The sequence below is a fragment of the Gopherus flavomarginatus genome, chromosome 4, assembly GCF_025201925.1.
Source record: "Gopherus flavomarginatus isolate rGopFla2 chromosome 4, rGopFla2.mat.asm, whole genome shotgun sequence".
NCBI classification, from domain to species: Eukaryota; Metazoa; Chordata; order Testudines; family Testudinidae; genus Gopherus; species Gopherus flavomarginatus.
Window position 1 is genome coordinate 90,372,329 of NC_066620.1, and position 17,707 is coordinate 90,390,035.

A 17,707-nucleotide genomic window follows, 5' to 3' on the forward strand; every position below is an offset into this window, starting at 1 on the left:
AACTTGGCAACAAAACACATCTGTTGTCAGGGTCCAAAACAGTTTATATAGAAAAGCAGGCAACCTTACTTACTTAGCTGCCATTGAGTAAAGCACGCATATCTACTGAAAATTGATTTGGGGTCTGACAGTTTACTGAGACACTGACCGCAGAAATTCTGCTGTGGTAGGGGTAAAATGGATGACAATATGCTCAGCCTGGGCCAGTGGGAACCTGGTGATTTTGAACCAGACCATAGTCAACAGCACCATCTGCTGGGAACTCACTATGATACTTTGAGTTTATTTCAGTTATTCTGCAATATATTAACCTGAGAATATTTATTTTCTATTTGTAAATATGCAGAGTGTTATCAATATAATAGTTGGTAGTATATTGGCACTTTGAGTACACAGAGAAGTGAACAAAATAATTCAGACTTAAATTTCTTCTAATTTAGAATTAAGAACACCGAGTCATAGAAGATGGAGAAAGAAACGACCTGGTAGATTCATCTGTCCCCAAATTAATGCAGCACATAATTCCCAGATACATCAGACATAAAACTGATATTGCACATGCATTTAGCTCAAAGACACAAAAAAGCACAGGCTGTTGTATTGTATGATACTTATGCACTTCCAGCTTTAAGTATTGAACGATATTTGGATATAAGTTTATTACTAGTGTTCAAATGACTTACCATGAAATACATAGTGACCCAAATTTTTAAAGGCATTTTGAGATTTGTGTATAAAGTATGTGTACAATTGTGCTCTTACATTTGCATGCACAATTGTTGGGATTTTGTATATTCAGAGAGTTACATAACACCAGAGTTACGAACTGACTGGTCAACCACAAATCTCATTTGGAAGTATGCAAACAGGCAGCAGCAGTCTGTCTCTCTCTCTCTCACTCACACACACACACAGCAAATACAGTACAGTACTGTGCTAAATGTAAACTACTTAAAAAAAGGGAAAGTTTTTAATTAAAAAAAAATGGACAAGCTTAAAAAAACCTGTTTCTGCACTTGTTTAATTTAAATTAAGATGGTTAAAAGCAGCATTTTATTTTTGCACAGTAAAGTTTCAAAGCTGTATTAAGTCAATGTTCAGCTGTAAACTTTTGAAAGAACCATGACATTTTTTTCGGAGTTACGAACATTTCAGAGTTATGAACAACCTCCATTGCCAAGGTGTTTATAGCTCCAAGGTTTTACTGTAATTAGTATTGAACATGCAGTCAGAGTAACTGCATGTATAAATATAGGTGTGCAGTTTTGCTCATGGATTTCTCAGACATCTTTCATTATAAAAGGTTTGATAGGTTTTAAATCCAGTAAAGCTGTGTTATCTGGCCCTGTACTAACCGGAAAACTCTACAAACTGGCATTTTTAATCTTTATAGAAAGTCCGATTTATAGTCTGGTTGGCATGGGGCTGGCAGGTTCTCCACATGGCTCCCCGAAAGCGGCAACATGTCCCTGCTGCTCCTAAGCAGAAGCGCAGCTAGACAGCCCTGTGTGCTGCCTCCGCCCGCAGGCACTGCCCTCACAGCTCCTATTGGCCGTGGTTCCCAACCAATGGGAGCTGCGGAGCCAGCAGTCTGAGTGGGGCAGGGGTATCACGCAGAGCTGCCTCAGCAGCAGGGACAGGTCACCACTTGCAGGGAGCCGCCCAAGGTGAGCACCCCCTGGATCTGGCACCCTAACCCCCCTGCCCCAAGCTCCATCCCACACCAAACTCCCTGCTCCAACCCCCAGCCGTGCACCCCTCCTGCACCCAAACGCCCTTCCTCTTAGTTGACTGGAATTTTTCACTCACCGACACCTCCCCATTCCCCCAACATGCAGGAAAAAAAAATATTTACTGTAATTGTTTAAACTACAGTGGTGGTGGTGCTGCTGCAGTCACTTCATAACTTTCTTGGCTTTTTCTTCCATCTTTCCAGGAGTTCCAGGGCCCAGGAGCCTGCTTTTCCTCCTTGCTTTCGAATGAGGACTGAATGTAACTTCCAGTGGTGCCTACCAGCTTACTTCAGGGACCAAATTCTGTGCTGATTTACATCCTGTTGGAATCAGTAGGATTGCACAGGATTTCACTGCAGAATTGGAAGAGCCAATGGGTCTGCTAGAGGGGATTGCAGGGAGAAATACTGTAGAAACAGCCATTAGATAGATGAGAGAGACATGTTCTCTTCACCCCCTCCCAACTTCTTTTTTCTGGTTGATATCCACCTCAACACAATCTCAAGTATCATCCATTCCTCACAGCAGATGGATGCACATATCATTTCTTTGAGAGCAATGCAAAATGTTCTCTCCCTTCACTTCCAGCCCCTCCTAATCTGGGAGTTAGGGATCCCACTCAGCACATAGATTCTGACTACATTCCCTGTTTGTGGTGATTCTGATGTCTGTACTTAGAACAGAAATGAGTAGAGCTGGTTGGAAAATGCAGATTGATTGAAAGTGAATTTGAATGTCATTTTGAAACTTTGCATTTTAACCTTTTTGGAATGGAGCATTTTGATTTTTCTGTTTCCAAAATGATTTTTTTTTTAATTATTGTGTTTTGTAAAATGAGATGAGTCCACATTGAAACAATGTTTTGGCCATCCCCCAAATTGCAGGGGTTTTGGGAACTTTGATTCATGGGAAATCTCAAAAAAAAAAAAAATTCGTTCTGTTCCAGAACGAAAAAAATTCAAGATCGCAAAACTCTTCTTCTGAAGCAAAAAATCTGGTTCCTGCACAACTCTAAAAGTGAGCCTATATTCTGATCAAGAAAGTCCATGTCCATTATTTTGGAAATGGAAGTGTTAAGGAGGAAAGAAAATACACATTTAACAAAAAATAAACCCAAACCCCAAATTCATATGGATATTTTCTTCCAGCACCATCTTGAAAACTACAAGAATCTATACAGGCTGAGAAATGCCATGTATGTGCGTTACAGGGATTTGTTGAACAAGAAAGTTCAAAAGCAACGAATTCAGATCCAAATGTCTGATCTCAACTTCAAGCAAAATCTTGAACAGCAAGGAAGAAAAAAGGTATGAATTGTTTTATTTTGAGGGAAAAGAAGGAAGATTTGAAAATATAAGGAAATGTTGAGAAAGAAATGGAAGGCTTGACTGGAAAATTTAAGAGATTTCCCCCTCCCCCCATATCCTTTTGAAGTTGTATGAGTTTCTTTTATCTTATTAATATGCAGGGGTTAAGTTGATAACTCTCATTAGCATTAATACAATGTAACTATAAATACCCTCCTTTCATGGGAGGATGGGCAAGTTGGTCTGTTGGTGGGGAATTACTGAAAGTTTCAAACCCAGGATTTTCTCCTGGAAAATGAGCTTGTTGCAAGAAGAAAAATGACTGATTTTTAAACTGGAAAATGTTCTTGAGAGCACAGTGAGATTAAAGATAATCATCTTATTTTTTTTTAAGTCCTTGCCTGAGTCACTAATAATTATTGATGATTAAAGACAAGCCAGATTTCTAAGAATCTTTTACTTTTCACCATTTTTGGTGTATGAAAACAAACTAGTTCATTTCACTTTTTCTTTCAGTAAGTCACTTGCTAGAATGTATTGACATTTTAATAAAATCCATTAAATGTTGTTAGCTTTTGTAAAGCCTCCCCCCCTTTTTATGTAAAAACTAAAATTTGGACTTTAAACTACTTGATAGCGTTGCTTTGAAGTAATGGATGCTGAATCCCTAGCACAATCACCTAGTGTGCTTTTAATCTTCTTATTCTTTAGTGTGGAACACAAGCCACAAAAGTAAGGCCGTGTCTATTCTGAGCTTACACGTCAATTACTCTGGAGGTCTCCCTGTTTGTACCACCAGAGGAGCTGAACTGATGATGATGCAAGAATGGGACATTCTAAGAGAAAGCTCCGTGTCGATAAGGCTAAAAGTGTGTATTTGAATAGGCTAGTGCTGTAAAACGCAAGTATAGGACAGCCACCTTTAGAGGAAATTAGGACTAAAATATTTTAAGAAATATCAAAATATTTAAAACAAAATTAATTTTTCTTATGTAGCAATCACAAAATTCTGATGTGTGGAAAAAACAAATGGTCTCCTTGCTCTCCTATGACACATGAAATAAAACATATAAACTGAAATGAGGAGGATGGTCCCTTAGGAGGATGGAAGGCTTGAGAGAGAGAGACGTGTAAATTTTTAGGAGTTGTTTTTTAGGCCTCACTAGGAAATGTAATGTCTATATGTGACTTACTTTTCTTTGAGAATTGCCTCTGTGCCCTTGCACTTGTGGGATATTGTGCTCTTGGTGTTGAGCTGTGGAACTTCCTTAAAAAGCTGGGTGTGTTGGGGGAGTAGGGGGGAGGATTCCGCAAAAGAGATCTTGCGTGAAGTTGAACTTCTTGCCCCATTCTGCAGAGGGAATGCGCCTCCCTATCTGTAGAGTCCTTACATTATATAGGACTCCAATGCAGAGGGGAAGGCGGGCAGGTAGTCTGAATGCTCGGAGGTGACGCTGCTGAAGAGCAACAGTTACTCTTAAGTACCCTCTTTCTTTTCCAAAGTCAATTCAAAAGAAAAGAGGACGATGCATGTGAACCAATAAAATCACTTTTCAGGCTATCATGCAGTCATTGAAAGTATCCACATTTCTGATCCTTCCCCTCTTCCCTCCCCCACCCCCTTGCTTCTTTATAACATTTGAGCACCTAAAATGCAGTTCTGCAGAGGGCTTAACACAACTTCTGACAACCCAAACCTATAGAGTCTGTTTGTGCTCAGGATTTATTGGTAACTCAAGGGGATACATTTTAAACAGTTTTCTTATGCTTAAAAAGCTTGTATGTTGCAAGGACTTAAAAAAAATCCTCCCTATGATGTAATACTGAGGGATAATAAAAAATAACAATAATCCAAGCCCCAGGAAGATTCAAGGTCATTTTAGACTCTGCCTTATTTGTGGACTGTGTGTTAAAGTAAGTTAAGAAAAGCACCTGCTTATGCAGTACAAGCCCAGTGGTCTTTCCTTTGTAGATGACTTTAAAGGCTATGGCCAAAATTTTTGAAAACAGGTGCATGAAATTGGCAGTTATATCCTTGCTTAGGCACCTACATAAATGACCTGTCTTTCAAAAGTGTTGAGGACCCAACAGCTTCTATTAAATTCAAATCAGTTATGCCAGCAGAGATTGTGCTGTGTGTTTTGTTAGTGCAAGATTTACAATATTCTTAAGTATTCATGTCTTTGCATTTAAACACTTGGAGTTGTACATGTTGAGAGCTAAATAAATTGTTGTCAATTAGCAAATTTAACTAGACTTAGAAACTAGGCAGAATTATGTTGCAATACTTAGAAACCACAGCTGATCCAGAAAAACCAGTTTCCATCGGTTGTAGCTCCCCAAATGTGGATACTGGGAATTTGCTACTCATCCATTGCTGATGGAGCTTCTTTCCTGGAGTCTGCTTGTGGATCTGTGAGGTTGTTGGGAGGCCTTAAATTCCTCTTTTAATTAAAAAATAAATAAATCGGAGCTATCCCCCTGAATCTTCACTGCTGAGCATGTCATATTCATCTTAAGCACTAGAGAACGCTGCTGCCTTAAATAAAAGACCACAGTTTATTTCTCAAGGCTGCGTGTCAAGCTGAGAAAGTGAAACTGGGGTGGCAAGTGAGTTCTGGATCTTGGTAATCCCTCAGAAGTTAGATGGGGAAGAAGAATTGTAGAAGGAACATTTTTGAGCAGCTGTTCCTTCTCCACTGATGAATAATACTGAGGACTCCAGTAGTTGATATTTTGATCTCAGGAACTAATTGGCCTTGGTTGTACAACTCATATTGGTGAATACTTACTAATGTGAGGAGTCCCACTGAAGCCAGTCAGAATATGTCAACACTGCATTTTAAAAACTGCAGCAGCAAATCTCAGAGCACCGGTCTACAGACTCAGCCTTGCAAGGCTTGTGCTATGGCGCTATAAAAAGCTGTGTAGATGTTGCAGCTCAGGCTCTGAAACCCAGCTTCCTCCCTGAGCTTTAGAGCCCAAACTCTAGCCAGAGCCCAGATGTTTCCACAGCTGTTTTTAGTGCTGTAGTGCGAGTGCTGAAACTCACTACTAGGGTGACCAGATGTCCCGATTTTATAGGGACACTCCCGATTTTTGGGTCTTTTTCTTATATAGGCTCCTGTTACCCCCTCCCCCGTCCTGACTTTTCACATTTGCTATCTGGTCACCCAGCTCACTACTGAGGGTTTTAAAACAGTGTAGACATACCTGCTTCTCTTATCGGGAAAGGTTCCACAGTCTAGCGTGTTATTTCACATGTTGTAACACATGATGATGTGAAAATTGTGTTGTGCTGTGATGACAACGCACTGGGTAGGGACTATCTCATGTGTGTTTGCACAACCCTAGCACAGTGGGGTCCTTTGTAACTGCATGCTCACCAGCTTCATTAGATGGTGCTTGTATTAGGTTCATTTGGTGTTAACAGGTTAAAACAGTGTGTGGAAATTTACGCTACTGTTTTCAAGACTATATGGAGACAATAAAACAGACATGTTCATGAAACTGCAACCATTCTTACAGGAGTACATGACACTATTACAGAAATATTCTGAGCAACTTAAACTATTTAATCAGAAGCTTAGATTTTCCTGTAACAGGTTGTAATATTGAGGTCCAAATTTTCTGCTAGTGTCAATGGGCACAGTGCCAATAACTTCAGTGGAGTTTTGCCACAATATGCTAGAGACTTTGGTCCTACTATTTTTTTTTCCTTCCTTCAACCCCAGTGCTCACTGCACGCACATGCACATACAGATTTTTTTTTTCTACACACTATAAGAACTGGCATGCTTTGATTTCTTCACATTGTAAAATGAAGGAAAATAACCCTTTTAGTGCCCAAAAGATACAAGTACTGAAGGTTAAGATCTAATATGAAAATGAAATAGGGTTGGGGAAATTTTGACTCTGTTGAAAAACCAAAAAGATTTTGGATTTTCAGTTTTTTTGACAAAGCTTAAAATTATCTCTAGAAATCCATATTTTCATGGAAAATGTCCTTTGCTTAGTCAAAAACCATGAATTCTCCATCAAACAGTTGCAGTGGAAACTTGTCAACCAGCACTATAATAAAGACTTAAAGGCAAATAAATAAAATATTACTGGAACATGAGCTTGTACTCCCCTGAGATATTGCAAGCAGGTCTCAGAACACTTCCTATATAATGCCTGAGTGACCTGCTACTTATATACGAGCCATACAAAATGGAAATCAAGAAGATTTCAATGTGCTCACTTCTAAAAAATTTTAGTAACCAGATCCTGGTTTCGTTCTATATGCCAGATAATATAATAGAAAGTATGTGTAAACTTCAGTGTTACATTTTTGCTTTGTTTTATTTTAAATAGTTTTATGGAATGCATTCTCAGTTAGCAGGGAGGGGGTCAATGAATTTTGTATTTTATTGCAAGAAGGTCTCTGAACAGATAATTGCACTATCCTGCAGGATCAGGGCCAGTATTTCCGTTTTGTCTGTCCCTTTCTGTCACCTTTTTAAATGCATACTATTTCTCATGGTAAAACAGGTTTTAGAGACCTCCTGGGGAGAAGGAAATGCAGACGTCTGAGATGTTAGGTGTAAATTCTCACTTTCTTTGGATTTATTCGATCTGGTACCAGAAAATAAATCACTTTTCACGATATTTACACTGCATATTAGTCCAAATAACAAGTAAATCTGAAATATTTTAGTAAATTATTCCTACTCTGGGTTCTACCAAACATGGGTTCTTCTCAAAGACTTTAACTTGAACTTTTCTTTCAAACCTACAAACCTTTCTCCTTCGCTTCTTTATAACATTTCAAAACAAAATAAACACTCATTTCACCTGACAGCTTGCAGAGTCATATATAGCTAACTAGCATTCTAAACAGCCACAGGAGTTCACAGAGAAAATAAAAATAATTTGTTCTCCATTTAAATGAATGGAGGAACCAAAGAACCTCTGCAGACAAAACTATATTGCCCATTTTAAAAATGGAAGAACTCAGCTGCACTCACCATAGCAGTCAACTGTTTCTTTTTGGCTCCAATTCGGGAAAGTGTCCCTCCTCAGGACAGAAAGTGCATACTTAAAATTAAGCATGATTGAAAGTGCTGTCTTAACAGGGGTAGATGTAATCATGTGTTTGAGTTCTTTCCTGAATTGGGGCCTCTATGAGGGACATCCATAATTCAGACTCAAGTTCATCACTTTTCTTCACATATTTATCGTTGTGAACTGCTTATCAGCAATGAAAAATCATGAAACTGAAGTGATTTATACTAAAGCAATGAATCCTGCATCATTTCCAACTCCCTGAATAGATAATCTTTAGGGCTGTTGATTAATCACAGTTAACTCATGCGATTAACTCAAAAAAATTAATCACGATTAATCACAGTTTTAATTATACTATTGAACAATAGAATACCAATGGAAATTTATTAAATATTTTTGGATGTTTACTACGTTTCAAAACATTGATTTCAATTACAACACAGCTTATAAAGTATACAGTGCTCACTTTATTATTTTTATTACAAATATTTGCATTGTAAAAATGATAAACAAAAGAAATAGTATTTTTCCATTCACAGCATACAAGTACTGTAGTGCAATCTCTTTATCATGAAAGTGCAACTTACAAATGTAGAAATTTTTTTGTTACATAACAGCACTCAAAAACAAACCCAATGTAAAACTTTAGAGCCTACAGATGCGCTCAGGCCTATTTCTTGTTTAGCCAATCGCTAAGAGAAACACATTTGTTTACATTTATGGGAGATAATACTGCCTGCTTTTTATTTACAGTGTCATCTGAAAGTGAGGACAGGCATTCACATGGTACTTTTGTAGCTGGCATTGCAAGGTATTTATGCACCAGATATGCTAAACATTCATATGCCACTTCATGCTTCCAACACCATTCCAGAGGACATGCTTCTATGCTGTTGACACTCATTTAAAATAAATAATGCATTAATTAAATTTGTGACTGAACTCTTGGGGGGTGGGGAGAGGGTTGTATGTCTCCTGTTCTGTTTTACATGCATTCTGCCATATATTTCATGTTACAGCAGTCTTTTATGATGACCCAACACATCTTCGTTTTTAAGAACACTTTCACTGAAGATTTGACAAAATGCAAAGCAGGTACCACTCGACTCAAGATTTAAGAATCTGAAGTGCCTTCCAAAATCTGAGGGGGCAAGGTGTGGTGCATGTTTTCAGAAGTCTTAAAAGAGCAACAGTCTAATGCGGAAACTACAGAACCCGAACCACCGAAAAAGAAAATCAATCTCCTGCTGGTGGCATCTGACTCAGATGATGAAAATGAACATGCGTCGGTCCGCACAGCTTTGGATCGTTTATGAAGCAGAACCTGTCATCAGCATGGATGCATGTCCCCTGGAATGGTGGTTGAAGCATAAAAGGACATATGAATCTTTAGTGCATCTGGCATGTAAATATCTTGTGACACTGACTACAACAGTGCCATGCGAATGCCTGTTCTCACTTTCAGGTGACATTGAAACAAGAAGCGGGTAGCATTATCTCTGCAAATGTAAACAAACTTGTTTGAGCAATTGGCTGAACAAGAAGTAGGACTGAGTTTGCTTGTAGGCTCTAAAGTTTTACATTGTTTTATTTTTGAATGCAGTTATTCTTATGTACATAATTCTACACTTGTAAGTTCAACTTTCATGATAGAGATTGCACTACAGTACTTGTATTAGGTGAATTGAAAAATACTGTTTCTTTTGTTACAATGCAAATATTTGTAATAAAAATATAAAGTGAGCACTGTACACTTTGTATTCTGTGTTGTAATTGAAATCAATATATTTGAAAATATAGAAAACAAAATACTATTTATTTAAATATTTTTGGATATTGTTTAACAGCGCACTTAATTTTTTTCATTGCTTGACAGCCGTAATTATCTTTTGTCCCTTATTTTGAGTCTGTTAAGCCCAACTTGGTCTCTCTCACATTTGGGCTTTGATAGGTTGGATGAAATGGTTCCCAATTTACAAGATGGCTACCATTGCAGAATGCATCAATCAGCTTAGTTCTGACAGTGCTGTTGAATTTTTACCTTCCAAAAAGAGAAAATACAACCAAGTTAAAAACAAAAACTACAGGAGAGTCAGCCCATATGGAAAAAGTCTATTGCAATCCATAAAGAATGATTTTAAATGGTTACAGAAAAGTTATCAATCTATAGAGTTGTATAGTAGGAATGTAGCTTTCTAGTCCATTCTATATGTTGGTTTAAAACATCTCTGAAAAGTAGCGTTGGATGAAGAATGGGACCAATTTTCCATATGATTTTTCATTAAAAATATTCTCTCAGAAATAGTTTTGGTAGAAGTTTTCTAGCCATAAGTAATAGAAAGGACTTAATTTTCTCTTTAATTTCACAGGTGTTGGTTGTTTTTGATAAATCATATTGATGTCATCTCTTGACATATACATACTGTTTCCATAAGGGAGATGATTTATGTACTCTTCCTCTGGTCCCAGATCTTGCTCTAAAACAAGTATTTTGATAGTGGGAATAAAAACAAAGTTATCACTAAAAACGTGACTCTGCCCAGCGTGAATAAACTAAAGAACAGCAACCCTGCCATCACTTTCCAGCCATACAGATCTGAGTGTCTTTCATATAATTCATGATTGACACAATTATCCTGAAAAGGACGTGATTATTGGCAAGACTGCTTCCAAGCTTACTGTGGTGTTTCTCGCACTACCAAGTCTGCTGGTGAAGCATGGTGATAGCTGCTGAGTCAGATACTAGGCCTAGTGAGCAGAGTCCTGACTGCAGGAGCAATCCCTACTCCAATGGGATTAGAAGGAGCCACGTGGAACATTTTCCCATTAGGATGCCAGTCAGTACTGAAGTGTTTTACTGCATCAGACTGGCCCGTTCCCCTGGGGTTTATGGGAGCCACTGAAGAGCTTGGCAGGTAGGGAATGTGAGGCTCAGGGGCACCTGTTCTGGTGCTGTTGGAATGGGAGTTGGGGCAAGAGAAGTTAGGGAGCAGAGAGAGCTCTCTTCGGAGAGAGGGAAGTGGAGTATAAAGTGGGACTGGTGTGGGTAAGGAAGGGGTGAGAGAAACAGGAGAACAACTTTTATTCTAAAGACAAGTATGTTCTTCCTTTAGGCATCTAATGGTTTAAAAAGTATCCCACAAAGCAGTCCAGATGGGATTAGGTGAGCAGGTATGGCACTCGCTATGCACTCAGTAATAGCTCCTAGAAGAGAGAGCCTTGTGCTCTAGAAGTAGATCTGTGCCAGACTTGCTAGTTCTGGTTCACACAGTTTGAACTTCACACCCCTGGAGTTTCACTTTGAGCTCTAATGGGCCCAAATTCAAAACAAACTTGACTGAAACCAGTGAGTTTTGCATGATTCTCACACACAATTTGTGTGTGGGGGGAGGGTGGGATGACGCTCACTTGAAACTCTGCTTAGGTTCATTTGAATGGCTGGCAAACCTCTGGGGGGAAGTGGGCATTCATAATAGATTACATTTGGTTTAGGACCATCATTAGGGAAGTTTTCATATGGGGATATGGGCCAGGAGGACACAAGGGTTATTATCTGAAGGGCTCCCTAGAGAGGTGCAGTTTAATACTCTTGAAAGATAGTTTAGATAATGGAGGTCCTTCATCCTGAGGGATCTCCTCTCCACCAAGGACTGGCTGTGATGTGAATTATTCGTGCTTCACTCTATGCCCCCGGCTTATAGTGCCAGCAGTGGGGCTGCTTTTTATTGACTGAGTTCTAGATTGTAACTTGATTGTTCCAGGGGAGTTGAGATGTCCTCCCATTTAGCGTGGCCCTGGCTGAAGTATTTCACAAGTTCCCCCTTCTCCTGCTGTCCCTTAAATCCTCTTGCAAATGCACACTCTAGTGTGCCTATGACCTAATCCCCCAGATTCATTCTGATGCCATGGCATTGCAGCTGGGGAGAAGAAGGTTGACACTGAATCTTGGGCTATCCAGCTGGGGAACCTAGAATAGATTTGCAGGATGCCCCAGATTTGCTTGATTCATCCCTGTTCTGTAGTCTGACCACTGCCATGACCAGCCCTGTCATAGCACTGACACACAAATCATTACTTTGTGAAGTGCTTTGGGATTCCATGAATGTGCAGTGTAGCAACCTTCCCTTCCCTCTCAGCAAGAGAATCTGGTGGCTGCTCCACAAGAACTGCATACAAGAGTTTTCAAAGCAGGAGTCATTTATAGGAGTCCCCTTGCTAGCAACAGGTGGGACTAACCAATGAAGTTTTAAAAGCAGCTTGGTGTAGGAAGTGATTAACAGTAATGGATATATCCATCTTCACTATAATACTAGAGGGGTCACTTCAATCCATGCCATGTTGCTTATTTGAGAGTGATTTGCAGGGGATTAGATGAGCATGTGGAGGCTTAGTGCTTTTTGACTAATTTGCAATTCAATCTTGAAATACAGTTGAATGGCTCTTTGACACCACACCCCTTTCATCAGCTCCTTTTGAGAAAGAAGTTAATTTTGCCAATGAAACTGAGTTTTAGAAATGCAAAAAAAGCATTCAGATAGGTTATTTTTATTAAACCATTTAGCAACTTCATAAATTTAAGAACTGTTTTAATTTTAAAAAATTATATGTTTAAAAAACAAAAATACCAAAACTCACCATGGCAAGTTCCGGCTTTAGAGGTAACTAATGGCTGAGGTGAACTCCTTTTTCCATGGAAAATAAGTTTTATAAAAGAAATGTCATCTGCACTTCAGTGCTTAAAAGTACCCCTACAACACGATTGTGCTCTAGCCATATTTTAACCGTGTTAGAAAACTGTTTTCATTTTGAGAGATACTTAAACAAAAATATGTTTAACATAGTTTTCCTCTGTCTGTCTAGGTACAGTTTAACCCACAGTTTAACTATTATATTTAATTTTTAATAGTTAAATAATGCAACGGTTTGTCTAATAGTTCAGTAATGTGGTTATTTTAGTAATGTAGATGGGGAGTTGGACACAATCTTAGAATTACTGATGTTTTCTGGAGAACTTTAGAAAACATTGTTCTGTGTTGTATAGTACACAGCCCCCGTGTGCACTAGACATGTGTCTGGGGCTCTTAGGGGCTACCATAGTAGAAAAACGATAATCAATTTTCTTTTAAATCCTTTACAGAAGGAGCTAACGCGTAAACTAAGGTCTAATTTTAAATACTGTTTTATTTTTGCTGTACTTGAACGAGATTTGGCCAGCCAACGGGAATAGGAATGAATGTTGTTAGAACTCTTTTATCTTCGGGGCGGGGCTGAAGTGTTCTAGTTTAGGTCCTTAGTAACACAGGAGGAAAAAAGTATCTTTAACACAGTTCTAACACCATCTGGCCTCATCCGTGATGTCCAGCCAGGTGAGACCATGTTAGAAATCAGCTTAGTTGATATTAGGTAAAATTTTCATAAGTGCCTAAATCACTTAGGTGCTTTTGAAAATGTTACCCATTGTGTTTTAATGAAGTAAATGTGATCCAGTATTTAGGTTTTGTATAAATAGTCCAACTCCACGAGTAATGTTTTTCCATGATTTTTCTTTTAAACTCCAATGGAATCATGATTTTGTGTTTTTTGTTTTGTTTTTTAAACCAATAAATGTTTTCCTTGCAGTGTCTGAGAATGAGACTGAGCATAAACCAAAGTGAAACTGGCTTAATTGATTTCCATTTTTTTGGTGGTTGAACTATGAAAAAGATAAACAGTATAAATGGTAAAAAGCTATTTTGATTTGTAAAAATCTTTGTTTTACTCATCTAAGGGGGTGTTCATATCACAGGTAAAATCATTGTTTTCAGTGTATGATTTTTAACTTGTCAGTGTACCTCCAAATATAGTTCCTGAGTTCAGTTCTTGGACCACTGCACAACTGGATGTATGTTCTCTGGGGCTTTATCTTTCCTTTGTATTGCTGCGGAAGAATGCATGAAAACAAGATCTTTGTTTCTAGAGATTTCATCTACTCCCTTATTCTATTAATTGATGTTAAAATCCTGTCTTTGTGACATGACCTTTGGCTTTGTAGAAATGATTATAATGTCACCAGAGAGAAGATATTGACATTATTAGCTGAGAAGTAACCAGCCAGGATAAAATTAACTGTTGAGGAACAGAGGCCTGGTTTCATGTGAATTTCCCAGGGAATTTTAAGAAAACAACCAAAAGGAAGAGAAATCTAGAAAACATAAGCAGAATTGTCTTTAAATCGAATGTTTTTCAGAATTTTTCACGAGACCTCAGCAAACATTTAAATACAGTTCTATGAGCTTCAGTGCTGCGTTATTTTGATGTGTTGTTTTTATGACCTCTTTGATATAAGTAGTTTTCCTAATTTAGTCAGTATTGTTATGGACAAGAAAAAAAATGATAGAGACTATGCTACTAAAGTTTATTCTAGGCAGATTTGGTTCCTTTCTCTTGATGTTCAAAGACAATTTTAACTGGTCAGTGACACTGCTAAACAGTCTAACATCAAAATAACTTAATAGGCAGCCTTTGCAAGACTTTCTCAACTCAAAATTAAAAAGGCATGATCTGATTCTCTCTTTTACAAGAAAGGAACAAAATGTCCCTACTTAAGAAGGTTAATATATTTGGTGCCACATATCAGGCTGTCTCTACAGGTCCATGTTAAAGTAGAGTTGTAGACTTATTAGCATCCTATTAATATGTGCATAAAATGTAGTCTGTGTCTGAGCCCAGATACACAAATTGGGAAATCAAAGAGAAATCCTTCACACCTTTTGCTGGCTTCATCCTGAACTTTTATTTATCTTAAAACAACTTCCTTAAGAGAATTTCCTCTTCTAAAGGAAACACTTCTCCACATTTAACAGGAGAATACTGCAGTGAATTATGTTTGGCAGACACATAGCCACTGAAAGGAAAGAAATTACTTTAATCATAATGTTCTGAATCTTAACTTTGACTTGTATAACATAAACATTTATTTTAAAGTACAACAATTTAGATCCTTTTTCAAATGAAAAAGAAATAATGAATTGCTGCTGTGACAAAGTATGCATACACCCAGCATCAATAAGTATGAACAAGAACGGAATTTTAAAGAAATGTTTTTGTTTATATACCCGACTGCAGTAGCAAGTTTTGTTTCTGAGAGTCTAATGGCTTATTTACATAGGAAAATTACAACAATCTCATTTAAAACTTATTTAGGTACTGCAGTGAAAAACCGTATGTAGACACTTCAATTTAGGAATGGCTTATTTCTTTCTAGCCCAAGTTGATAACCAGTTGATTTAAGCTAAATCCATAAAAGCCACTCTTAAACTAAAATAAGAGCATCTACACAGTGGTCTGCCTCACTTTAACTGAGGCCATGTCTACCCTACCCCTGAGCGACATAAATTTTGCTGGCATAAGTGGTAGTGTGCACAGCGCTCAGGGTGTGAAAAACACCCTACCGAGCTATGAGATTTGCTGGTATAAATGGTAGTGTGAACAGCACTACGTTAGGGGAGGGAGGTCTCTCCTGTCAGCATAGAGCGACTGGATGAGAGATCTTCCAGCCACGCAGCTGCATTGGTACAGCTGTGCTGCTGTAAGATCTCTAGCGTAGAGAGAGCCTGAATCAATTGTAAAATACACTTGTAGTTAAAACTGAGCAAGTTTTGTGTCTAGGCAAGGCCTGTAATAGTTGTAAAGTCACATACAGTGACCACCTGATGACTGCATAATTAATTCTTTTCAATTAGAAGAGAGCCAACTTGGAACATGACTAACAGCATTTTTTAAAATTAACCATACATTTTTAAAAATTGTAAATAGAAAACAATATAAAATTGACAGCACACTGTGTGCCTAACCTGCCTGTATTTATGCTGTACTCATCCCCTGTATATCGAAGTACTTTCTCCCATGGAGGTTGTTTCTGGAAGTGTTCTTGTATTCATTCTGCTTTTCTTTGTACGGTTGTTCATGGATGATTCTGTTTTGCAGTTGATATTCAGAGCTGGCTATATTTGAAGAGCACAACAGTTTTAGACTGCATTTATTGACGTGCACTGTAATGTTTATGCCTATGCAAATCAATGAAAATATTAGTGTAAAAATATTACCTGAAGCATTTAGCAACTGGAACTGATGGAAGTGCTGTTCTCATTCACTAATAATACCATACCTTCATCCCTTAACAGGAAAGTTCCCACTCAAATGGTGTATTCCCTGAGTGAGGACTCTGCAGGTCTGTAGAATTAGTCAGATATGTATTTTTTTCTCAAGGCCAGCCTGAGCTTTAACCCTTCTTGGGGTCCCACACTCACTACACATATACTTCTCTGATTCGCCAGCCCGCACCCCATCATATGTCTTGTTCTATGATGCAATTTGACTCTGCTGGCTAGCTGCAAAAGAGAATGAATTCCCCTCTCTCTCTCTCAAAGCTCACTCGAAAAGTTGTTCTCTGAATCCAGTCCTGGCTACTTGGCCCCCATGTATGAATGACCGCAAGCTATGGAGCTATGTGAAGAGGGGTGTTGGGAGCAGGGATTCACCATTGCCTCGGTGGAGATTGCATGCAAGATGATGAGAGCATAGGTATATGTCATTTTGATACTGCCCAGCAAAGTATAGGTCCATCCCTATATTCTAAAGGAGTCAGAAAATAATTGTGGGAAATAATTTTGCAGCATAAGGGTGAATGAGAATTTCATTTAGTTAAGGGAACTGAAGTTTTAATATTAAATAAAAATAAACAATCTGTGCATTTAAATAAATGTGTTTTTATTTTCTTTTTAAGAAACAATTATTTTTAGCATTTTAAAGCCATACATGTCTGTTGTCCAAAGCTTCTGGAATCTCGTGGTGGCTTCTTAGCTTTTTTCTAATTTTAGTGAATTAATTGCTGGTGAAAGTGTTGGATGAATATCTCTACAGAGTGATGTCCTTTGTTTATCCACTGCACTGAGGCAGTCAAGAGTGTTTCTGTTCTATCTCCCCCACACTGCCATGCCAATGTGCCTAAAAACCCATGGAAAGTCACTGCATCCAATTACTAAGTTGTCATTCAGATTTGTAAAACTATGCTAATGCTCTATATTATTGGTTCTATTCACACATCAGTGATTAGGGGCTTTATGTGACTATTTCCCACTCAGTGTTAATGTGAATGAAAGCCATACATTGAGTGGAAAATATAGACCCCACTTTACCCCACCCTATGCCACTCCTAGAGAGATCAATGCAAATCTTATATTCTCAGATGTTGTAGCGTTGGAGTTGTTAAAATGGGCACTATGTTAATTTTTCCACTCTTAAAATGAATAGCTTCTTAAATATTTATGAAACTGGATATATTTCTGCACTGCAAAATGCATAAGGTTAATATGAAAACAAACCAACAGAGAATGAAAATTCATGGAAACACAGATCTTCTGCATAAGAATATACAAATAATTATAGGCAACCACATCTGCATAGATGTTTTAGTGTAAATTATTTCAACATTTCTGTTATGAACGCCTGTGTTTGCTGTTATAATGTTGTGTTAGAAATGTTCTCTGAGTTGAACTTCAGCACACACAAGGATAGCCTGTGTGTGTGGTTGGTTGGTTTTTTGGGGAGGCAGAATAAACAAATTTTAGATAAAATAAT

General features: G+C 38.1%; 1 protein-coding gene and 1 long non-coding RNA gene across 4 annotated transcripts in view; one reads left to right on the top strand and one right to left on the bottom strand.

Annotated features, from left to right (window-relative positions):
• Positions 1 to 17,707, top strand: part of LOC127048963 (uncharacterized) — a 118,136-nt gene that overhangs the window by 40,947 nt on the left and 59,482 nt on the right. For all 3 annotated transcript variants that reach the window (XM_050949122.1, XM_050949119.1, XM_050949121.1), the window contains exon 4: positions 2,882 to 3,040. In XM_050949122.1, coding sequence (XP_050805079.1) covers positions 2,882 to 3,040 — 159 coding nt within the window. The remainder of the gene's footprint in view (positions 1 to 2,881; positions 3,041 to 17,707) is intronic.
• LOC127049013 (uncharacterized) lies at positions 10,336 to 16,341 on the bottom strand. The gene is made up of 3 exons (XR_007773848.1): positions 15,922 to 16,341; positions 13,921 to 14,006; positions 10,336 to 10,566 (listed from the first exon to the last, which is right to left on the bottom strand). It is a non-coding gene; the product is annotated as an uncharacterized LOC127049013 (long non-coding RNA).